The sequence below is a fragment of the Neomonachus schauinslandi genome, chromosome 2, assembly GCF_002201575.2.
Source record: "Neomonachus schauinslandi chromosome 2, ASM220157v2, whole genome shotgun sequence".
Lineage (NCBI taxonomy): Eukaryota > Metazoa > Chordata > Mammalia > Carnivora > Phocidae > Neomonachus > Neomonachus schauinslandi.
The window spans coordinates 203,347,679-203,372,237 of record NC_058404.1 but is presented as its reverse complement, the minus strand read 5'-3'; the positions used below and the strand labels follow the sequence as shown (position 1 = coordinate 203,372,237).

General features: G+C 55.4%; 1 protein-coding gene and 1 pseudogene across 1 annotated transcript in view; both read right to left on the bottom strand.

Annotated features, from left to right (window-relative positions):
- The window catches only part of RNF212 (ring finger protein 212), a 35,922-nt gene extending 12,536 nt beyond the window's left edge, over positions 1–23,386 (bottom strand). The window contains exons 1-8 of the mRNA XM_044913119.1: positions 23,278–23,386; positions 20,109–20,170; positions 11,338–11,412; positions 7,267–7,323; positions 6,571–6,629; positions 4,902–4,954; positions 4,749–4,800; positions 3,684–3,729 (exon numbers count right to left, since the gene is read on the bottom strand). Of these exons, the coding sequence (XP_044769054.1) occupies positions 3,684–3,729; positions 4,749–4,800; positions 4,902–4,954; positions 6,571–6,629; positions 7,267–7,323; positions 11,338–11,412; positions 20,109–20,170; positions 23,278–23,386 (513 nt within the window). The remainder of the gene's footprint in view (positions 1–3,683; positions 3,730–4,748; positions 4,801–4,901; positions 4,955–6,570; positions 6,630–7,266; positions 7,324–11,337; positions 11,413–20,108; positions 20,171–23,277) is intronic.
- Positions 16,858–17,858, bottom strand: LOC110569724 (annotated as a pseudogene).
- Positions 23,387–24,559: the final 1,173 nt, after the last annotated feature.

The window sequence follows — 24,559 nt, the reverse complement described above, 5'->3', positions numbered from 1 at the left end:
CAGGAGAGCACGCTCACACCCACTGATGGCACGCTCACACCCAGACCACGTTCACACCCAGGAGAGCACGCTCACACCCAGACCGCCACGCTCACACCCAGGAGAGCATGCTCACACCCAGACCACGTTCACACCCAGGACAGCACGCTCACACCCAGGAGAGCACGCTCATACCCACTGATGGCACGCTCACACCCAGACCACCACATTCACCCCCAGGAGAGCACGCTCACACCCAGGAGAGCACGCTCACACCCAGGCCACCACGTTCACACCCAGGACAGCACGCTCACACCCAGGAGAGCACACTCACACCCACTGACGGCACACTCACACCCACTGACAGCATGCTCGCACCCAGGACACCATGCTCAGACCCACTGACGGCACGCTCACAGCCAAGAGAGCACGCTCACACCCAGGACACCACGCTCACACCCACTGATGGCACGCTCACACCCAAGAGAGCATGGTCACACCCAGGACAGCACGCTCACACCAGGACAGAGCTTCCCAAGTTGAAGCGTCTTTCCCAGCCATCCTTGGGAATGGTGGGTTGGCTGCAGCTGTCCCCCTATGGGCTCGTGCTCTGGTCCCACTATTTCTGGGTTCCTCCCATGGGCCAGTCCGGGCAACCGCACCATTTTGCTGCTGCGCTCAGCGTAAGTCAAGAGTACCTGGCCTGCCCACCCTCCCCGGGGCTCCCCATTGCATGGCCACCCACTGAGTCAGGATGCCCAGATGCCCACCGCTCTCGTGCACCCCAGCAGCCCTTTGCACCTGCTCCTCTCACAGCTCCCATGGGGCTGTGCTCCTGACCCCCACCTCCGTCCAGTTCTAAACAACTGACAGAGTATTTGCAACACCAGAAAAATTATCATCATAGAGCACAGGCAAAAATTACTAAGTTGGATTAGAGCTGAGTAACTTGTCTTTTCTCACCCTAGCTCCTACTAAGAAAGGATTTCTATTTGTTCTAGGGAGAAACGAGTAACAGGTGAAGCCAAAAGGATACAAAGACCCAGATTGCCCAGGGTGGTGGCCACAGCACAGAGGACAGCCTGGCTGTGTGGCCACAGGGGTGACAGGTGCTGCCATGGCCACCAGGAGTCAGAGGTACCAGGACAGGGCCTGTGAGGATCCGTTTTCTGGAGCATGACTGGGAGTTACTGCCTAGGATTGGGATGTTCGCTGCTGTGTTCAGCCACACGCAGAACTCCGACCGTCTCCCTGGGCCCCGGCCGAAGGCCCATTCTGAGCAGCGCAGGCACAGACCCGACCTGGACCAGCACGAGGAAGCCACAGCTCCCATGGGAGGTGTCCCACACCAGGCTGCATTTTGGGGGTGGCTCCAAGGGCAGAGGGCTCTACAGGGTGGTGAGGAGTTCATAGGAAATCCGAGAAGACAGCGCGTGGCAGATGGTTCCAAGGAAGAGTGCACTCCACACATGGCAGGCGTTCACGGGCGGGCTTCCTCACCTGCCGCCTGCCGGCCCCATGCGGACCAGGCCCGGCTCAGGGGCTGAATCAAATGCAGCTTTATGGCTCTCCCTCTATTTACAACTTGCTCAGTGCAGGCTTTTTCCTGTGAGAGAATAAACACTCTAGAAAGATCTAGGACTCCCCAGTGTCAGGAGATTATGGATGTGCAAAGCTTCCCACCAGGGTGTCTGTTGCCACGGAGTCGGGGTCTCCTGGTCCTGAAGTCACATGACAATAGCCACACCGCCCGCCTGGGGTGCCACGTGGAAGCTGCTGGTTACGTGTCTGCACATTCACGCACTCATTTCTGCATTCTCGATGGCTGATGTGTGTTTGTCCTCGGGATTCTCCTTCAAGCTGGCGTTCACATTTTACCGGCTTCCCTCACGAATTCGTGAATTACGGGACGTGTTCACTTGATGCTTGTGAGTCCCCGGCAGGAAGTCGCAGGCTGGGAAAGCCTGGTCCACGTGTGAGGCGCCACCAGCACCCTGTCCACCTGTAGGCTCTGCCTCACTCGCCTTTTCTCCCAGGACCCCAGGCTCGGTGCTGGGCAGCAGGGGAGCAAGGGCAAGGCCCCCCGGGACTGGCAAAGGCCGTGCCCCGGCAGCTGACCCCCGGCTGCTTGCTTGAGGTGTCGTAGGGTGGGCACGGCATCTTCTCCGCTGGCTGTGATGCCCTCATTTGGCTTCCCCTGTGGCCATGGCCAATCACCTTGCCAGAAACACCAGACAACGCCCCTCGCTTGGCCGGAGTCCTGTTCCCCCGCCCCCTGCTGCAGGCCGGCTGCACCACCCTGGGTCTGCCAGGAGACAGCGCTCACCCCGCCCCCGCTGGGCATGCACAGCGTTCTAGCCAAGGTGCCTTCGCATGCACCCACTCCCAGGGCCGGCGGAGCGGCCGTGCGGGGATCGACAGGGTAGACAAGTCTCCCTGCGTTCTGCTCTGGCAGCCCATAGCCCGTCTCTGAACACAGGTGCACCCGTTCATTTCCATCCTGGACGCCTGTCTGCTGGAGACGTCTGTGCAGTCTCACTATCTCCCATCTGCCCCTGATGGCAGCACGAGCTCCCACTGGTCCAGGATGTCACTCTGCAATTTCAAGACAGTTCCCCACGTTCTGGTCCCTCAGCTGTAACACCCAGTGACACATGAATCAGTTTAGGTTGTCAGTCTCTGATCTCCAAAACTAAGCCACATGTAGGTGAGGCTCAGGGTCCAGCCTCTGGGGAAAAAAGGCCAGCACGCAGTGAGGGGTGCTGGGACCCAGAGGGCAGGGAGGAAGTGCAGCCTCAGTCTCCGTCCAGGACCTGACGTGGGGCTTGGAGATAGGCAGGGGAGGAGGCACTCGCTGGCACCAGCTGCCAGGGACTGGGGTGTCTCCTCCATCCCAGCTCTGAATGGCTTTGCATTCCCACCTGCTCATCTTGGAATCCGGATTCCTCCTTAATATGGTTCCAGGACGGCTCCCTTGGAAACGAGCACTACTCACTAAGCAGCCTGAACACCCATGTGCACCTCCCAGGGCGACCAGGAGACTGCAAACAAGAAGCACTAGGCGCTGTGTCGGTTAAGTCACCAACGCTGACAAGTCCATGTGCACCAACCAGCCGCGCACTGCTCGAGCCACTTTTCCAACCTGGTCGCTCCCTCTCCGGGCCCCAGGAGCCTCCGCCTGGGGACTAGCTCCCCCACCCCTTTCCCAAGCTGCCCGCACCTGGCCAGGGGGCAGTCTGGCCACGCTGTTTGGGCCAGGCCTGGGGCCCTGAGCTTCCTCTGCTCTGGTTTCTCTCCTCTGTTCCTCAGAGCCCTTCACGCTTCCGCTTGGCTGGACAGGGCTGATCCTGACTACACAGCATCACTTCCACCCTGCCCACCCGCCTGCTCCCTGTGCCTCAGTCACAGTCCCGGCCCGGCTCCCTGCAGGGTCATGCAGGACCTACTCTATAAACCACACCCCAACCTGCTTGCGCTGCGTGTGCGTCCCAGGCACGCCGCCGCCCATCAGCCCAGGATAGGCGCAGGATGGCCCCCGACCAGTCGTGATGACTGTGGGACAGAGCTCTGATGGGCCCAGCACACGACAAGAGACCCCGCTGTGATCCGTTCATTACACAAGCGCTCATGTATCCTGGTGCTGAGGAAAACCACAATTGTGTGCTGTGTGGGGCACAAGCAGCATGGGCAACAGGTGTACTTACTTTTCTCATTGGGGAAGGAGTATGGTCAACCTGCACGAACTCCACTCTGTTAAATGAACAGTGGGATACATTTAGTGAGCCTGGGTCCCGTCCACACCCCGTCCAGGCCCACACTCTGTCCCGCTCGTGCATCGGGCTCTTCACTGGCTGCCCACGGCCTGTCAGCCAGACACACATGGGCACGCTTCTCCACCGGGCCCTGGCCCCGCTCTGGAGCCCCTGCTCCACTCCTCGCCCCACACCCTCCTTCTTCCGTGGGCCAACCGTGTCCTCGCCCCTCCAACTCAGGCCCAAACCTCCTGCAGCGCAAGCAGGAACATCTCGTCTACTTTCCCTAACACTTACTGCCTGACCGACACGTTTTACACAGCAGGTGCTCAGTAAATGTTAGTCCCCTAATTACTCAGCCCACGTGTGACAGGGAAGCGTCGTCTGGGCAGCCCCGCAGGAGAGATGGCAGAAGGAAGGACAAAGGAAGGGTGGGGGAGTGACCCGTGCGCCCGCCGAGCGTAAGCCGCGGCAGAAAGGGCCGGTGCTGCACCCAGACTCAACCCCAACTGTCTCAGGGAAGCGCCACGGCAAGGGGTGCAGCTCCCGTCAGCCAGGGTGGGTCAGGGTCCCCAGTGGTGCCACCAACACAGCTGTGGTATCTTGTCCTGTTTTCTGTGCTGCATTCGCTTCCAAGCGCCTCCCCCAGCCTGGCCATCTTGGTCCCAGACCAGAGTCCCAGGCACGACGCCGCCCATCAGCCCAGGATAGGCGCAGGATGGCCCCCGACCAGTCGTGATGACTGTGGGACAGAGCTCTGATGGGCCAGCCTGCACCACACACCTGGTTCTGGGGCTGTGCCCGTGAGGCTCTGCAGGGCCCAGAGGAGCCGGAGGGAAGGCCAAGCTCCTGAGTCCTGTGCTAAGTGTCGCTGGGTGTCCACCGAGCTGTCCAGCATCAGGGGACTTGCAGGGTTGGGGGGCCGAGGAGAACTGGAGGTGTGTTGGAGGAAGGGCCGTGTGACCTGTCAGACCCGTGACTCTCAGGGGCCCTCGGACGTTCCCACCAGGCACGCACCTGTCAGAGGCTGACGAGTCAAGGGGCAGGAGCGGGTGTCCGCCTGGCTTTGCTGAAGGAGCTGTGGTGGGGGTCTGAGCGTTAGGCTGCGGTCAGCCAGCCCAGCTGCATGCCTCTTCATAGCCCTCCCTGTTCAGGCCCCATGTTACTTACTTGAAACTGGAGTTTTTATTGCACTGAAAGCTGTTTGTTGTGACAATCTCATACTAAACAGATGGAGAGAAGGTGTTAATTAAACCGTAAATGTCTACTCCCACGTAATTCATTCCAGTTTGAAGTAGAAGATGACAAACAGCCAGATGCTCCCCATCCGCCCGGCCCCCATCTCTTGCCAGCCTCACGTACACGCAGACTCACTATCCACCCAGAGCAGCCCCCTGAGGACAGGCAAGTGGCCTGCGCTCACTCTAACCTGCCCATGCCCAGTGCTGGGAACAAGCAGGTGCTTGACAAAGACCTGCCAAGTGACTCACTGACCAGGGGGTGGGGGTAGGCAGACGTCTGCACTGTGGGGACCCAGCATCTCCGAGGGCACTGGCTCCTGGATTCCATACACACGTCTGTTCTTTGCTGGCCTCCCCAGGACACAGCACCGCAACAGAGCTGACCCGACGCCCCCACAGTGAACGCCGCGCTGCATGACTTCTGTTCCTCATGCGCGGGTGGCGGTCTGGGTGAGGGCGTCCTCCCCCAAGCGAGGGACGCGCGAAGCGAGCCAGCCGGATGACCCCGCCCCAGCCAGGCCAGAAAGGCTCCACCTGGCGCGAGAGCCCGGGGAGAACAGGCAGACCCGGACTCGCAGGAGTCAGGTGTGGGAGATACCCTGCCTGTGATGTGCCTGAACAGAAGATGGGGACAAAAATAAGCTAACCCCACGATGGCAGAAAGGACCAGGAACCTTCTAGAAACATATAACTGAGCAGCCAAAATGAACCCGAGGCGGAAAAGGTGTGCAGCGCAGAGCTGAACACAGAAGCAGGGCCAGGGGGGCCGCACGGGAGCAGCCCGGGGAAAGACAGCAGCTGCGGAGCGGTTCCCCAGAAAGAAAGGAACTTGTACACCAAGGACTGACCCCGCGTGGGCGCATCATCCTCTCTGCCGCTCCCTGGACTTGGACGGAGCAGGGCCTCACCACTGGGTCGGCCTCTCGGGACCTCCACTGCTGTGCCAGCTGGGGCCGGATCTCCCCGGAGTGTGTGGAGCCCAGAGCACACCCTCACCCTGGTGCCGGCTGGCGGCGGCCCATTTACCCCAGACAGGCCGCGTGGTGGCCGTGTAGCTTCCAGCTGCCCAGGGCCCCCGGCAGCAAGCATCCACCTGCAGTGTGTGGGTCACCCCTGCACACGCGACCAGCTGGGTGGACAGCAGCTCCCCAGGGCCACTGACTCTGCAGACTTTAACATGCGACCTGGCAAACTGGGACTTCCGCAGAGTCCCCGTGTTAACACACCTGAGAGAACCACAGTCCGTCTCACAGAAGGCACCGTGACGGTAAGGGGGCCGTGTGGATGCTGCCCTAGGGTAGACCGCGGGCCCCACACTGACGGACACATGGGCTGCACGCATTCACTGTCATGGGCGCCATGATTCCTGGCAGAGGGGAGCCCCTCAGCCCCAGGACCCTCTGGGGAGCCCCCCAGGGGAACCAGTCCTGTGTGTTTTCACAGCTCCCTCTGCTTCCCACTGCACTTTTGCTTTGACAGAAGCTTCCAGTAAGTGAAAGTGCTCTTTCTTCTCCTCCTTGGTTACAAGGTCTTACAAGGTCAGACGGCCAAGCGGGCAGCAGTCAGCTGCCCCGGGTGTGCCCATGGAGAGGACTCACCTCTGAAGCTGTTCCATCCGCAGCACTGACTTCCGAAGGGATTCCTCCAGCTTTGTGATCTAAACACAATCAGACTTCTGGTTATCAGGCAGACTAGCGGAGAGTGTAGACAGCACACACTGACCCTCTCAACGTTGTAAGCCACGAATCCGAACATGGCCGCCACAGGAGCTGCCCTCTTGCTGTTTCGGAGTAAATCTGCACCACGTGCAGGCCGTCAGGGGCCCCGGGAGCCAACGCTGGGAAGCCGTCTAGGCAGCGCGAAGCCGTGCGGTGTAGCCCAGCCTCAGCAAGCAGCCTCGCCCCGGTGTTCCTCTGAGCTCTCTATCTACACCCCAGATGCGAAACTAGATGAACACTGCCGCTTTCACCAAAGCTCTGCTCTCCTTCCGTGTGGAGGAGGGTGTTTATAGGGCAAACAGGCATCTTGAATGTCCTTTTGTAAGGTTTCCCCAGGGCAACCTCATAGCTGTTGTGTGTGGAAAAGTGCCCGATGAGTTCTGGGGATGTTCATGGGTCAGTGTTGTCGCAAAGTGAAACTGCCCCCGTGACCACGGCTGGGTCCCCCAAGCGGCCACGTGCTGATCACAGACGCGAACCCGTGCTGGGCTGTGGGTCAGCAGGACAGGTGCCAGCCAGGGGCCCGCCGCCTGAGACACAGCCTGGGTTAACTAGGCAGCAAGTCACAGGAGTTACCTTTTCTCTATAGAAGGTCAAGAGTCTCTTTCTGTGCTTTTCTTGAAATTCTGAAATCTGAGAAGAGAATACGTGTCAGCTACAGGAACTGGCCGGGCTGCAAACACGCACGCTGTCCCAGAAGCCAGGGTTTGGGATGGACCTTGGTGCAGGCCCAAGCACGCTCCGTTTCCCTACACCCTGTCCCCCGGTCCAGGCGTGGGCTCTGCTGGCTGCCACCCCGTGCCTGGAGCCAAGCTCAGCACAGCCGGCGGTGTGTGCAGCAGCGCGGGCCCAGATGCACACGCGAGCGGAGGCCGCGTGCTCCACGCGGAGGTCACACAGACCACAGGGCTGCACCACGACCCTCGCTTGCATCCTCAGTGGTGCTCAGGGCCTCGCCATGGGACGGGACACAACCCAGTGGGCCAATCACAGTGTACCATCCCTCTGGCCGCAGCAATGGATCACAGGACGGCCTCTTGACCAAACAGCACCCACGGGGAACACCCTGGACATGCTACGTGGATGGGGCTGGCCGGAAGGGCACAGCGCCAAGCGGAGCCCAGAGAGCCCAGGGACCTTTTCTGGACCCCCCAGGGCCCACTGCACCTGGGACCACCTCTGCTCTTCCATTTAGACGGGCCCCAACTTCCGCATCTGCGGTAGGTTCCTGAGAACACCAACTAAATCAGAAACAGCGATCTGTGATTTACTCAGGGGAGGAGAGAGCCACCCCACATTGAGCAAAGTTCTATTTATTTATTTAATTTGTCACGGGGCGGAGCAAAAGGACAAGCAGGGGGAGGGTCAGAGGGAGAAGCAGGCCTCCCGCGGAGCAGGGAGCCCGGTGCGGCGCTCGATCCCAGGACTCTGGGATCACGACCTGAGCCGAAGGCAGATGCTTCACCGACTGAGCCCCCCAGGTGTCCCTAAGGGAAGTTTTCAGACAATGATGCCTCCCCTCTGGAACACCACCCTGTAACTGCTAAAACTTGACTCTGCTGCCCCCGGGCAGGGTTACTGCAGGACTGGGATGTGAGGCCAGCATCCTCTAGGTCCTACACCCCATCAGTATACCCCAGGAATCTGCTTAGTGGGCAGACATGAAGGGCGGCTGGTGCTGTCCCCAGGCTCACTGGGCTAGCACAGACTGAGGGAGAAACCACCACGGACCGGACGGCCAGCCCACAGAAGGTCTTCAGGGCCTCCTCTATGGCCCGGGCCACCTCCAGAAGACAGGACCACGGTCAGGAGTGACAGCCTCTTCCTATCCTCCTGCATCTTCCCAGGGATTCCACACCCTCGGGGGTCTGGAGGACACACCGCATGGGGCCCCTGCTCCACAAGACAAGGGCCGATGGACACAGGCTCTGCCCGGAGCATTAGTCTGTGGTGGGGGCACCACGAGGGGCCTGCAATGTCACCTCCATGGGCATCTTCGTCTTCATGAGGCCACGTCCCAGAAATGTCCTTGATGCTCAGCGACAGCTCTCAGGTCTGTCACCCCCTCAGGAGGGGGTGAGGTGCTGTGGGACAGAAGGGCCAGCCAGGTCCTAGACTGGAGGAGGGGGCTGTGCACAGCGGGGAAGCGTTCTGGCAGATCTAGAGGCACTCCCCCTCCCAAGTCGCCTTCAGCCAGGACTAGGCCGACAGTCTGTTCACTTGGTCTCATTCCTCAACGGGTTCTGTGCCCGCAGCAAGAAGAGGGTATCACACACCTCTGACCCGTAAACCTCGTGTCCTGGTGCAGGGTCCACTCTGAGAAACAGAAAGCAGGAGCATCTGGAAGTGACCACAGGATGGCCCACCTGGAGAATCTGGGAGCAGGGCTGTGTCCACGCCGGCAGGTGGGCTTGACCTCAGAAGAGCTCGGGCTCAGCAGGGCCTATGGGCGGGCCCATGGGTGTTTTGAGGACAGGCAGAGAACAAGTGTGCAGGCCTCCGTGGCTGGCACAGACAGGACAAGGCAATGAGGCCACAGCAAGGACCAGGCCACGGGCAGAACTGAGCCGGGAGAGGGGCCTGTGGATGGGACGCCGAGTCCCGAGGGGCCTGGTGCAAGTCCAGGGGCAGCGTGGACCCCTGGGGCCATATGCCACCATATGCCATATGCCACCCACCTGTACCAGGCAGGGGCCAGCCTCCGGGACTCCAGGGTGTCAGGCCCCTCAGGCTGAGTTGCTGCAGCCTTGACCGGGGTGGGGGATATGGACACAAGCAGAACAAAATGTAAAAGGGCCATGACCCTCATCTGGTAGAGAGTGCCCTCCTGCACAGAGGGGGCACCCGCTCCGTGAGATTTTTATGAAGTGCGGAGGCTGAGGAAGCCCAGACCAGGAGCTGAGCACATATGCACCCTCTCTGCCGGTCCCTGTGACAGGCAGGGGCAGCTGTGGGACAGCTCGGGGCGCCTGCCACCCAGTGGGTCCATCCCCAAGGGGCAGCCAAGTGTCCACGCTCTGACTGACCGACACGGGCCAGCCCTGGCTCAGGGAGCTGCTCAGGGGAAGGAGGATTTCTGCTTCTTCCAAACTAGATCAGGAAGGGTGACCTCCTGACCACCTCCTTGGACCCCCCTACTGTGGTTCTGACACCCACTCGTGCCGCGGCCTGAGGGTGGCTTTACGCTCTTAAAGTTACTGTCGATGTGGATTTGCTCCGTCAGTGCTTCCCTACCAGAAGTTAATACCGAGAGGAATTCACGATACCTATCAATTCATTCAAGAGTAACGAGGAGCGCCTGGGTGGCTCAGTCGTTAAGCGTCTGCCTTTGGCTCAGGTCATGATCCCGGGGTCCTGGGATCGAGCCCCACGTCGGGCTCCCTGCTCGGCGGGAAGCCTGCTTCTCCCTCTCCCACTCCCCCTGCTTGTGTTCCCGCTCTCGCTGTGTCTCTCTGTCAAATAAATAAAATCTTAAAAAAAAAAAAAAAAAAGAGTAATGAGCCCAGTACGTTAATGTGCGTGACGATACGCTATCCTGTCGTGAGGCCTCTGGAAACTCCACTTCACACCCGGACAGATGGGCATGTGGCCATGGGACGTGTGGCCCAGAGGTGTGAGGGAGGTCCCTGGCAGCTGCCTCCGCAGCCCACCCCCCACCCCTACACGGGTGCATGCTCTGCGGGGCCGTCTGGAAACGCCATGTCCTTGGTGAGACTCTTGCAAGCACGGGGCTGCCCGTCGTTGTGAATGCCGTGGGTCTGAGGACCTCCCAAGCCCGATCGTGGGCAGCTTCTGGGGCACGTGCGTGTGACTACAGGGCTACACGCAGATGGCAGAGCCGTGACACCGTGGGGCTCTGGCTTTGTCACAGCTGGAGAGCGGCCGTGGAGAGGGGAGGTCTCGGTGGGGCTGGTGGAGCCAGACAGGCACGGGCCCAGAACGGTCAGGGTGGGTACTGCTCTCCCTCGGCCTGCTGCCCCAGGGGAAAGGTCCTGGCTGGAGGCAGCTCCTGGATGCTGCCCCGCTCAGCCTCCTCCCCCAGAGGGTAGGTGGGAGGCGGCCCGCAGGGGGCTCCGTGTTAACAGAATGGGGAGAAGCAGGATGGCTGGGGGCTGGAGGGCTCCCTTCTCTCCCAAGCGGCTTCGTGGACAGAACGGCGGCCCACACCTTGTCCAGGGACGGCCGGGAGGCCAGGCGTCTGGGGCGGGACGCGGGGTGAGCACGGATTCACAACACTAGAGGGAGGGGGAGCAGCAGGTGAGATGTGGGGGCGAGGCAGGCGAGGTGAGGGGAGCAGGGCTGGGAGAAAGACAGGCACCCCGGGAGCCAGGGGAGAGCATGCCCTCGTGGACCGTGACCCTCAGAAAGGACAGCCTCACAAAGCAGCCGCGGCCTCGACGTGGGGCCCTTCCAAACCCGAACCGTCAGGTCTGCTCCAGATCGTGAGGGTCAAACGACAGCTGTGACCCCGTGCACAGCAGCAACGACCGAACATGGCCAACGGCCTCGTCTCGGCGAGGGCAGCCGCGGGAGGCAGGGAACCCCAGGAGGGACTGGTCTCCAGAGCTTGTAACACCCTGTCTCTTCTGAGGTCATCACAACAGCGAGTCTCCGATGCCGGGCGGGCAAGCCACGTGTCGAGCTCACCTGGCAGGTCTCTCTGGAGTACTTCTGACACAGACCGTCTATGCCCATAAACAGCGCCTGGATATCCGCGTCGGTCTGAAAGGGAAGGAGAGCTGGGGTCCGTGTTACTGCTCCCAACACGGTGTACAGACACTGGGGAGGAACATCTAGAATCAGCCACAGACGACACAAACAATCAGCACCCCACAAACCATCTCCAGGGGGCCTGGGAGGCTCGCCTGTGTCCTGGCTGCTGGTGGCTGTCGGTCAGTCCAAGGACTGAAGGGCAGTGCTAAGGGGCTCCGGACACCCACTGGAGGGCAGAGTGGCCTCGACCACAGGGGCTCATCTGCGCGGTGAGACACACCCCTCCTTGGAAGGACACCCCCAAAGCCAGGCTTTCATGGTGGAAACACACGGAACTCAGAAGAAGGAAAAAAGCTGAGGAGAACGCTTTCAACCAATCACAAGTATGTGCAAGATACTTAACAAGCAAACATAAAGTATTTAAAAACATAAGGGTTGAAGGAATGGTGTCTGCCTACTTCCGAGCCCTAGTGCAGACCTGCCCTGCCTCCTCCCCTGACCACAGCAGCAATAAAAGCCCGGGCAGCAGCCATCCTGCGGCAGGAGTCTGGGAGGAGTGGCCATCAACCAGAAGGAACAGTACGGACACACACCAGACCGAAAAGGTGCAGAAAGAGTCTTGGGTGACCCCGGTCTGGTCTTTGGTCTGGACTGTAAGCAAGTCATGAAGGTCAGGATGGCGGTTTGGGGGCCATCTGTGACCCCACACTCCACTAAAACAACAGTGTAACTAAATTAGGTCAGTGGTAGAAATTGGGGATTGTACCTTGAAGGGCCAGGGCCTTCTGGCAGGAACAGTGGAGGGGCCAGGAGCAGGTCTGGCTTTGGGATACGAGGGGGCTGGCGTGGTGTCAGGACAGCAGGGGTCCCCGCAAAATGCTGCCTGGACAGACCACTGCACACGGGGTGGCACGGCCCACAGACAGGGCCCAGGGCCTCCAGGTTCGTGTGAGCCCTGCTCTGCACCAGCTAGACCTGCCACCCCGGCACGTGGCCTGATGCCTCCGAGCCTCTGTCCTCCCAGTGAGGCCAGCAGAAACGAGAGCCTTCCCCGAGGGCCATGCAGAGTTCCCCCGAGAGCGTGGCTGAGCCTGGTGCTCAGCAAGTGGGGACCATGCCTGTCTGTAGAGATACGTCACACACACACAGACGACCCCAAACTAGATGAAGAGCTCCATGGACCAGAACTGCAAGCACCTGGAAACGCTGTCACTGGTCTGTTAGGGGCCACTGCCTTCTGAGAGAGGACTCAATCATTCTACATGTGGCAGAGGCCCCAGTGGCACCGGAGGCTGTGGACACAGAGCAAACACGGGTTCTCCAGTCTAACAAAGGCCCCCACTGCACAGGCTGTGGAATCTCCGTGAAACCAAGCAGGACAACTCCACAGACAACCATCATCACACACAGCACAGCCACACTGTGGAAGGAGACAGACAGACAAGGAAGGAATATGATCAAAGCACCAAAAAAACATTAACGTCCATTAAAGAATTCTAAGCTCAGTGAAAATATGCTTCAAAATAGAGGCAAAAAAAAGAGGCCCTTTTCAGACAGACAAAAACCAGAGAAATTTGACATCAACAGAAGGCACTGCCTTCAGGTAGGAAATGGTTCCTCGGTGGGAGCAGGGGTTTCAGGAGCCAGTGAGGAGCATGAGAGGAGGGGACTGTGGGGTAACCGCAGATCAGAATGGTGACCACACACTAGCTGCCCTGTGGGGCTCCGTGCAGACAGAACGAAACCACCCACCAACAGGGTAGGTGGGACAAAGACCCTTGCTTCGGCAGGAAGATCTACTGCATATTGGACTTCAGAAGGTCGAGGCCATGCCATGGTCTCTGGGGTCACAGAAATGAACCCTGTCTTGGTCTGAGTGGTGGACACGTTCAGGTCACAAACAATTCCTGGAGCCATGGACTTGTATCTGTGCACTTTTCTGTATTAGACTTCAATAAAAGTCAGTAAAAATAACTAAAAATCCCCAAATATTTCTAAGTCAATATACTTTCAGAAAACACACAGGTCATGGGAGTAACTGAGCAGAAATTTCAAATTATTTCGAAGTGAAAGACAATAAAAATGTAAAATAGCCAAACACATACAATGCAGGCAAGGGCAAAGAGAGGGCTGCCCTAACCCCACAGCATAAATGCCAGGAGGGAGAGGCTGGCAGTGGACAGAAGCACCCATCTTATAGAACAGACTAAATCCAAAGAAAAAAGAAGAAAGGAAATGATAAGAACACAGCTGAGAACAAATGTAAAGTGAAGAGAAACACTAGTTCTCTGAGAACACTGATAAAAAGTCAATAAAACCAGGCAAGACTGTTGAAGAAAAAAGAGAAGGCAGAACAACCATTATTACAATGACAAAGGGGCATCACTACGGATCTCACAGACACTGAAAATACAGATGACTGCAGACACACTGACGATGAGAAACTTGAAAATTCAGATGAAGTGCACAAACTCCTAGTGAAAGACCACTCACTTAAGCTGACCCAAGAATTAGGAACTCTGAAGACTCCCATATCTAATTAAAAAATTAAAACCCAAGTTAAAAACCTCCCCACAAAAAGCCTTCTAGGATCAGATAATGTCAGGCATGATTCTAACGTACCTTCTCTGAATGATCCCAATCTTAAAAAAAAAAATCTGCAAGAGAAGAGAAAAATGAAAGAATTTCCAAGTCCTTTTATTAAGTCAGCAAAACCCTGATTCACCAGAACTTGAAAATGGCATTGAAGAAAGGAGAGTTACAGGTCAGTTCTCACACGAACAGAGGTGCAAAACCCCCAAATCCCTCTGCCCATATAGACTATACCACATCACAACCAAGTTACAGTGTTTAAAATTCTACTGTGGGTTCAGGGGCACCTGGTAGCTCAGTCGGTTGAGTGTCCAACTCTTGGTTTTGGCTCAGGTCATGATCTCTGGGTCATGAGATCGAGCTCCACATCGGGCTCCATGCTCTTCTTGGAGTCTGCTTGAGATTCTCTCTCTCCCCCTGGCCCTCCCCCCCACTTACATGCACGCACACACTCTGTCTCTCTAAAGTAATAAATAAATAAAATCTTTAAAAAAAATTGTACTGTGGGTTTAAAATTCTAAAAATAATTGCAATTTACATCAACAAAATAAAGTAGAAAAGTCAAATGATAACCTTGATTTTTTTTTTTAAAAGATTTTATTTATTTGAGAGTGAGAGAGAGAGAATGAGATAGGGAACACAAGAGGGGATAGGGTCAGAGGGAGAAGCAGACTCCCCGCTGAGCAGGGAGCCCGATGCGGGACTCGATCCCGGGATTCCAGGATCATGACCTGAGCCGAAGGCAGTCACTTAATCAACTGAGCCACGCAGGCGCCCCCCCGATAACCTTGATATTTACAGAAAAACCACTTGATAGAATCCAACACGGCTCATGATAAACCTTAGCAAGAAACCCAAGGTGCACATGAATACTCCACTGGAAGCTCCACCCTAAAATCAGAAAGAGACAAAGGATGCCTGACAGGCAATGAGGAACAAGAAGGCAGAGAGAAAGAAAGGGAGGAATGACATGGAGATTAAACATTTAGAGATGATATGGTTGTGCATAGAGAGAGTCTAGAAAAAGCTCCAGATGAGCCAATAGCATTAAGTGAATTTAGCATGGTCACCAGATAAAAGCTAAGAAAATCAACCAGTTTTTATACATCAGCAATAAGCACTAAAGAGATGACATTTTAAGAAATGAGTATGGCAGCATCCCAAATCAATACCCGAGGGTAAAGCTAACAGTGATGCACATAGCCTCTGTGCAGAAAACCATTACTGAAACTGGAGCACATCTAAGTAAATGGAGGTGTGCCGCGCTTATGGACTAGAGAGTTCAGGTTGTAGAGACTTCAATTTTACCCACATTATTGATGAAGTGCATACCCAAGAGACCTTGTGTGTGGAAAATGACGAAAGAAATTGATTCCAAAAGTTACATGGTAGGCAAAGGCTAACTCAGGCTAATTGTGCAACAGACAGCTCCCAATCTCAGTGGCTTAAGGGGAAATTACCCGCCCGCACATTAGCAGAAGGCTGGACTCGGTGGATGGTCTTCCACTCAGGGCCCAGCAGTTCTGTCCTGCTGGGTCACCAGCATCCACTTGGCTGAGTTGGGGGCTTTCCAGGAGATTGTTTTGGGGGCCAGGTTTGGAGTGGCGTTGCTCACGGAAAGCAGGTGGGGAGATGGAGTCTAGCTGGGGGCCCAGAAAGAAGGGCAGCAGGGCCAAGGACAGCTCCCAGCCAGGCCAGTCTGCTGTTCCAGTGGCTGGTGTCTATTTCTCTCTTCTCTTACCCAGAAAAGTCACCCCCCCAAATGCTCCATCTCTGAGTTCATACCCAAACCCAGGTCCTAGCAGGCACGTGGTTTTGTCCTCCAGGTCCTGATCTGGGCTGCATCCTAGGAACTAGGCCCATCCCTACCGTGAGCAACCTCTGACCTGGGGCCTGGGACAGACGAGTGAATCCATCCCTCAAAGGTCAGGGGAAGACAAGAGAACAGAGCAGTCACAGAGACCCTGTGGGTGGGTGTCCTGGGGTTCCTGCCCTGGGGCCATCTTCATTAGACAGGCCTCTGCTGTCTAGAGGAGCCTCTGGTCTAGTGAGCTCCAGTCCCCAGTTCTGCCCACTGGGGGGGGGGGGGTTCTTCCTCCTCTCCCAGTTCCCCAGGGCCCTACGTGAAGTGGGCATGAGGATTAGTGCCCTGACCACTCATGGCCTCCAGGTCCCGGACACCACTGGCTTCTCCGGGGCTCAGGGCCTCCCCACTGCAGCCCTCTGCTGCAGCCATCCCCTCTCCATCTCTGCTGGAGAACCAGCCAACTGCAGTCTAAGTGCAACCCCCTTCTTGTCCACACATCCTTCAGCTCTGCTCTCTGCTTTCACCAGAGGTTCTGTCCTGCAGACCTGCCTGCCTCCCTCCCAGGTTCCCGCAGGCTCCCCAGCTTCAGTCTGCACTGTCCCCTCACCACTACCACCTGACAGATAAGGCGGTGTACTATTTTGTATGTGCGACAGTGACAGCCCTTTTCAATGACAAACAAATTAAGAAATATAAGTGGTGCCCTGTGTGTGAAGCAAAAGGAGCAGGTGTGGGCCGCACTCGTACTCCAGGTCCCAGGAGATCAGCTTAGCCCGTTAGTGTGTTTGGTTTTTTTTTTTCGTACTTTGAAATGGTTTTATTTTAAAAGGTGAAACTTTATACGTCAATATAAGATATAAAAATTCAAAAGTTCTTGGACAGGTCAATCACACAAAGCAATTCAAAGCAGCAATTAAAGAAATCACAAAATCAGATCACAAGTTGGATCTCCAGTGGTTCAAGTGTTTTATCCTACACAATAAAGTATGATCAGTTGTAAGATAAAATTCCTCTTCTGCATATTCTGTCCCCAAAGTCTTCTTTATACCTTCAGCTCACACAATGCGAAAACTGGCTGAGGTGGCGATTCCACAGTGGTTGTCCTGGTCTTTGGCCATCAAGTATGTAGCCCTGCATGCCCCAGTCCGTGCCCCAGCTGTTCTTGACAATCCAGTATTTTTTGCTCTCTGGTTCTTCTCCTTGAGAGCCATAGCCAACCACCAGAATACCGTGATCCAGGTCTTCACTGCTGCAGTTTGGATCATAACAAATGCCCTTATGATAGAACTAGAAGGTATCCAGGCTTGCATCGATCGCAGCAGAGATGGGCCCCACAGTTGCCACCGCCACCATAAGGGGCCCCTCATCCTGATGCATGTCTGTGAAGCCAGCATCCTTGGCGATAGACTGTTCAGGCTTGTATTTGCAGGATCCGTCCTGTGCACAGTATGGATAGGATTCCTCCGAGTCCAGGCCTCCGCTGCCCTTCACATACTGGAAGGCGTTATCCATCAGGCCACCACTGCAGCCCTCATTGCCTTGAGACTGAGAGCAGTCCACCAGGTTCTGCTCACTCTGACACGAGCTTGCCAGTTTTCTGGAATATCTGTCCTTTGAGGGCACCCGTTACACTAAAGGCCCAACAAGAACCACACAGACCCTGATTCTTCACAGGGATTATGTAGCCTTTCTCTCTCCAGTCCACAGAGGAGGGGGTCTCAGCAAAGGGAGGTGCTTGGAACACGTTCCCCTCTTTGCACGTCTGGACTTTAAGGCCATTCATCACCTGCTTGAATTCTTCATTGGTCAGGTCACCAAAGGCGTTCATTGCCATCGTGAAGCTGTGTTTCCCTTGGCTGTATTCCTGATTGTGCCGTTCAATCATTTTCATATTCTTCGCCCACACTGCTCTCCTCCATCCTTCTTCATTCTCGTCATATAGTTTCCCGTGCGCCGCCCTCCACCAGGACCAGTGCGCATCTAAGCTCTGGTTGGGCTGTGGAGCAGCTGTGGTCATTCCCAAGCAAAGGGCAGCCAGGAAGAGAGAAGGATGCATGTTCCAAAACCTGTGGCTGGTGCAGCTGCGCAGTCTCGGTCACAGACGCGTGTCCTGCAGTCCAGAAGCTGTTTGGTTTTAACAACAACAAAAAACCCAGTCGGAATAGAAACCATCAGGGGTGCTGCATTTAGCAAGGATAGGAGTTGTTTGGTGAAACTTACTTCCCATATGTGCACACAAACAGATGCGTGTGCATGCAAACACACGTGCACTGTGCGATGATATCAAGTGTCCTTCCTGCTACAGGTCAAGGAAGGTGTGGTCATACAGAGCCGTAGGCAGAGACCTAAAGGCTGTGGGTGAGGGGGAAGGTGGAAGCTGCCTGGCCCCAGGAGCAGTGGCGGGGCAGAGTCGCCGGCCAGGGGACCAGGTGTCCACCAGAGGCCAGGCCACAGAGCCACGGGCATGAGGGGATATGGTTTTACTCCCAGGAAGCTGGGACACACGACCCACGTTGGCAGATCCCTCTGGATGCAGGTGAGAAGAGATTCCAGGAAGCAGGAGGGAAAGCAGGAAGAATGGCGGAGGGCGTTCACGTGGCCCATGGAGAACGGAGGAGCTGGGTCCTGGAGAGACGGCTAGAAGCGCCCACAGAATTCAGGTGTGTGGGACAGCGTCAGTGCCGTGAACAACTTCACTCTCTCACACGCACAGAGAACAAAAGAATACATACTTTTTCAAGCATGTGTAGAACATTAACAATTACTATGTATTAAGCCACAGTGAAAATCTTGACAATTAAAAAAAGCAACCACGTGTCCATATTCTCTGGTCACAGAGACATAAAATTAAAAATTTTCCACAAAAATAATAGAGGAGATAAAATCTAACCTCTTAGAAATTAAAGAGCACTCTCCTGAATAATTTTTTTTTAAGATTTTATTTATTGATTTGAGAGAAAGAGAGAGCACAAGCAGGTGGAGAGGCAGAGGGAGAGGGAGAAGCAGACTCCCCACTGAGCAGGGAGCCCCACGTGGCGCTCGATCCCAGGACCCCCCCGGGATCATGACCTGAGCCGAACGCAGACGGTTAACCAACTGAGCCACCCAGGCACCCCCCTCCTGAATAAATCTTGAGTGGAAAAGGAAGTTAAAAGAGAGATTAAAGACTATCTAGAAATGATAAAAACAATGCCCGAAGTGATGTACAACAGCAGGAAACAGAAGGAAACAGATCTCTCTAAATACACTTCTAGAAAAGAAAAGAGAAAATAAATGAATGGAGAGTAGGGCCCAGGAGGGCAGGGAAAGGCCAGGGGCGCCCCCTCCCTCAAAGGCAAGCCCGACCAGCTGCGTGACCCAGCAGAACCCGGCTCTACGGCCAAGGGTTTAAACTGGCACATTTCTTAAGGGAAATAAGGTGCTTTCTATTAAGTTTAAACACTTAAATCTGTGCCCTTATTTTTCCACTCCTAGGAATTTATGCTACAGAAATGTTCTTATACATATGCAGAAACATAGTAAAAAAATATTCACTGTAAAATTGAAACAGTGAAAAACCACCCTCCCCCCAGGACAACACTGAAATGCTATGCAGTCTTTTCAGAGTGTGGGTGTGCCAAAAATACCAAGTCAACTGAGAAAACACCATTTTGTAAAAAAATAAGTCACAGTAACACACACAGCAATAACTATACCCCTGCTTGTGGATATCTGTGGGAAACAAGATTTTTCTCCATTATGATTTTCTTGCGTGACTTCGTATTATATGTGTAATCAGCAAGAAATGATTGTTATAGATTAAAACATCAGATCAAATACGTACCTTAGAACCTAAGTATAAAGAGAATAATTATTTGCAACTAAATTTAAAGCAAACAGGTGACAATGACGTATTTCACAGAGAGGACAAAAGACCGTGTTTTAAGCCTACTACAACAGTAACCCACTTTAAACTTCCTTTCCTCCAACCCTCTTAATTAGATATGACCCCCATGGAAATCCAGACTCTATCTCCTTCTTAAGGAGCTTGTATTGTACTGAAGAAACCTACTCAACTCATCTTCATTTCCCAGAACTCAGCACAGCAAACTACACATAGGGCCAATCTATGGTTAAGAAAGAAAGTTGTACGAGGTATTCAAAACCAAATCCTAATTGTACTTTACTCAGAAATCTTGTAAGATCTTCTAATTAACCTAGAAAAATGAAACAAAATTTCAGACCCCCCCCCAAATGACTAAAAACTGAATCTTGAATTAAAAAAAAAAAACTGATTAATACCCAAATAATACATATTTCAACTTACATGTTTTGAAAGTAAAACCGTGCGACAAGGGACTTTGCAAATCAAGCACTCTTCTTTGCCACCTATAAAAGAAAAGCAAACTTTATTATAGTGAGTAGCGCTTTTGAATGTTAAGTGCAGGCTTCAAATTACAGTATTTCTTCAACATAATACAGGATTATAGCACTTACATTTTCCACGTTCAGAGAATGATAAGACTGTGCATGTGGACAGAGTTGAAAAGATTTATTCAACTAATAATTCATTTTTCCTGTTTTGTCAATATGCCCCAAAATAGTGATTGTGAAGATCAACAATACTCAAACTTAAATGTATCTCAGATTTTCTTACAATTAGATTTTGTAGTGATATCCTAAGTAAAATTTTTCCAATATTCAAAATGAAAATAGCTCCTTGCACCCCGTCTAAGAGATGAAGTAAAGGCTTCGTTCAGCCCCCTTGGCCTCACCTCTGCAAGACAGGAGACAGCTCACTGGGTAGGTGCTTTGTATTTGCTGAGCTCTGGCTGCCCATAAGGCAGCTCCTGGCTGGAGAGCACAGGGCTAACGTCCCACCTGCTCTTCTCCGGGGTCTCTGGCTCAGGCCCACCTACTGCACCACCTTCTTCTCCACTCCTGCCATCCTCCGTGTGGCTGGCTGCTAAGGGCAGCCTTGCATTTCCTCGCCTGCCCCCACGCGGCACCAGAGCACCCGGGTGTCATTGGCAAATGCCTTCAGTGGGGACAGCAGGGCCTCTCATCCTGGGCTCTGCCCCATCCCCACACGTCGGAGCTTCCCTTTCTCACAAACCAGCCTGGAGCCCAGAGCCGGCCAGGCAATACTGAACCCTCGTCCTGCCAAGCAGCGCACCCAGCCCAAACCCGGCCTCTCTGTCTCCCCCTCTTCTGGTCCAGTGCAGCTAAGAACCAGGGAAACAATCACTTAACTGAGAAGTGCATTCACAGACTTGAGTCCAGCACTGCCCAACTGCAGCACTGCTGGGCAACCCTCCATTTTTCTTGGGTGTTATCCCACCAATTCCCTATGGGGGGTGTTCAAACAGGCCCCCCGCATCAGTTACCAAGAAAAAAGTCATGACCTACCTCAATCTTCCTGCCTCTCCTCCACTTACCACAGAACAACTCAACTCCCTCTGCTTTCTTCCTCTGTCTCATCTCATCTCACCCCCACAGCACGTGGGATGGGGTCCTTGGGTAGAAAGACGGGGTTCCCTTCCACAGCCTCCAGAGTTGTCCCCTTTCCTCCATCCCTACAAACACGTTCAAGTGGCCCTCTTCTGAAAGCACCCACCCTCGGCAGTATGTTCCCGCCCTCTATGTCTCTCCTGGGGATTCTGGACAAGATCCCTCGGAGCACCACCACCGCCAGAAGCCATGGAGTCAAAGATGAACAGAGCTGGCTCCTAAAAATCCACGAGCTGCATTGAGGGCAGGGAAGGAAGAGACTTGACAAACAGAGGGTCCGTCTGCAGCTGATGGGTAGGCAAACTGACATTCACAAACAGTGCTTACAAACCTATTAAACGTAAGCGCTCCAATAAAAGGTGTGAAAGGGCCCAAATGAGTAGTTGGCAAAAGTGCAGACTGACGCTAACGTATGAAACGGAAATGCCGGCCATCCATGCTGGGGACAGGGAGCAGCCACCTTTCTGGGGTGCCTGGTCCTAAGTGCTACTGCACACACCCCAGTGCAGCAGCCCCACCCTTCTAGATACCCCAAAGGAAAAAACCACGTAAGGGAACAAGTGGTGCTTAACAGCAAAATATTAGAAAACACGCAGAGCTGTTAGTAGGGAATCAGTTAAATAAATCATGGTACAGCAACTAAAAGATACATCATGCAGCCTTAAAAAGAATGACAGACTTACTTTAACGTGAAAAGAGCTCCATGTCCTATTAATGAACTCAGGTAACTAAAACTGGTATACACACAGTACCATTTTTGTTGTAGAAATCTGTATCCGTAGGAAAAAGTCTGGAAGGATGTATACCACAGCTGAAGGAGGGCTTACCCCTGAGTCACAGTCACTAAACAGCCAAGGAGCTGTGGTCAGTGCTGCACCCTCAAGCCCTTCCACTGTTTCTTGTGGGTCCAGCATTGGTGGCTTTTTGGAGGAATGACCGTGGGCTACTGGACCGTGCTTCAAAAAAAGAGCCGTGGCAATCAGCCTGCCTGAGGCCACGAACCAGTCCCCCAAAACTGTGAACGCAGACCTGCCCACATCGTTCTCACCGAAGCTCACCCACACCACTAAGTCCCGTGGGAGGTTCCATCCAGTTCTGACTCTGCCCTGGGACGCCAAGTCCACAAGCTCTGCTTTCTTTACCCCCACATGTCCTGTCTTCACCGTCCTAAAAATGCTCTTCCCAGATGAAACCCTGTCCTGGCTGCCCCGCCTTCGGCCCTCTCCTCGCTCCAGTACCTTCGATTATTGTCTATGTGCTAGTTCCCCAACGTCCTCCTGGCCGCCCTGACTCCCCACCTGTGTACTCAGCTGCCTCCCCAGGCTCTGCCCCTGGACGGCTCCCCCCAGAACCTCAGCGTCCAATGTGGGCCCCAGAGCCTCCCCCCGGACACAGAAGGAGCTCGGGTGGCACGGCCGATCCTGCTGCCGAGTGTTCAGATCATCCACGGCGAGCCACACTGCTGGACATCAGGACAGTGGTGACCACTGAGGACGCTGCTGCCTTACCCGGCGAGCTGGCTTCACAGGTAAACTCACTCTGGAAAAACTCACTGTGCTTTCCATTCACGCACTTTTCTTTCTCGTACTTCAGGGAGAACATCTCGTAAAAAGAAGAACACACCTCTGACCATGTCACCAACCTGCTTAAAACAGTGGTTTCCTCCGGCCGGGGGCCCCGGCACGCATGCTTCGGCCCACGCGGCCACCAGCTCTCCCGCGGCGCCCGAGCTCCCCGGGCCCGTCCACACTTCCTTCTGCCCGGCTCCACGCCTGCTTGAGGCCAGGGGAGGACGCGTCCCCCCGGGCCCTGCCCTGGTCCTTGCGCGCATCCTCGTCCCGGGGACTGGCTTCGCGCGGCCTTCCGAAGGGCCAGCGCGCTCCGCCGCCCGCCCGCCGCCCCCGCGGGCCCCGCCGGCTGTGGCGCCGTCTCCGTGCGCGACGTGGGTGGCCGCAGGCCTGGTCTGGGGCCCCGCCCGCCCTCACCTTTGCCCAGGCAGACGTCGCAGTACACGTGGCCACAGTTGGTCAGACGGAAGCAGGACGCGCGGTGCGGCGGCTGGAAGCAGCGATTACAGAACACCCAGCCGGCCATGCCGGACCGCCGCGGCCCAGGCCGCCCACGCGCGGCGCACGCGCGCGCAGCCCGGAAGCCGCCTGCGAGCCTCTGCACCTGCGCGGACTGGAGCTGGTCACCCCGCGCCTGCGCACGGGAGAGGAGCACGGCTCCCGCCAAAACCCGTGCTGGAAGGTCCCGACCGGGACGGGGGTCACGGTCAGGGTGTGTGTGTATTAGATTCTTGTGTGTGTGAATTAGATTCTTGTGTGTGTGTGAATCAGATTCTTGTGTGTGTGTGTGAATCAGATTCTTGTGTGTGTATTACATTCTTTGTGTGTGTGTATTAGAGTCTTGTGTGTGTGTGAATTAGATTCTTGTGTGTGTGAATTAGATTCTTGTGTGTGTATTAGATTCTTGTGTGTGTGTGAATTAGATTCTTGTGTGTGTGCGTATTAGATTCTTGTGTGTGTGTGAATTAGATTCTTGTGTGTGTGTGTGTGAATTAGATTCTTTGTGTGTGTGTGTATTAGATTCTTGTGTGTGTGTGTGTATTAGATTCTTCTCGCCTCAGGCTGTTCCGGCTGCACGTGCAGATGCGCAACACACACACCAGGGCCGGGCCTCCCTCATTCCATCATTGCAACCCTCGGTGACCCGTCTGCGGAGCAGTGCGGTCGTCTAGGCCGACATGGGCGCGCCAGGAAGGTGTGGAGCGGGGCGGTGCCCTTCCACGCCTCCGAAGGCCGGGAGCGCGGGAGCGCAGAGATGAGCACGGGGAGACTGTGTGTGCACCCAGCACCCTCCGTGATGGGGGCGGGCAGGGCAGGGACACGGGGCGGACCCGAGAGGCCAGGGATCCTGGACAGACTGACATGGGGGAGCGGGGAGAACAGAGCAGACCCAGCGGGGCGGGCGGGTGGACTGGACTGGGCCAGGACGGGCATGGCGGCGGCCTGGGCCTGCGGTTTGCAGCCCTTGGTAGAGGTGGGCAGGGCCAGGCCGCAGTCACTGTAGCCCTGCCACGTGGGTGAAGGGCCTGACCCGGAGTTCCAGGTGTTCCCAGTCTGGGGCACTGGCCGCGTGGAGCTGGGGGACCTGCCACGTGCGTGAAGGGCTGGACCTGGGGTGGGGCTGAGGGGTCCCTGTCCAGGACACTGACCTTGTGGAGCTGGGGGACCCGCCACGTGCGTGAAGGGCTGGACCTGGGGT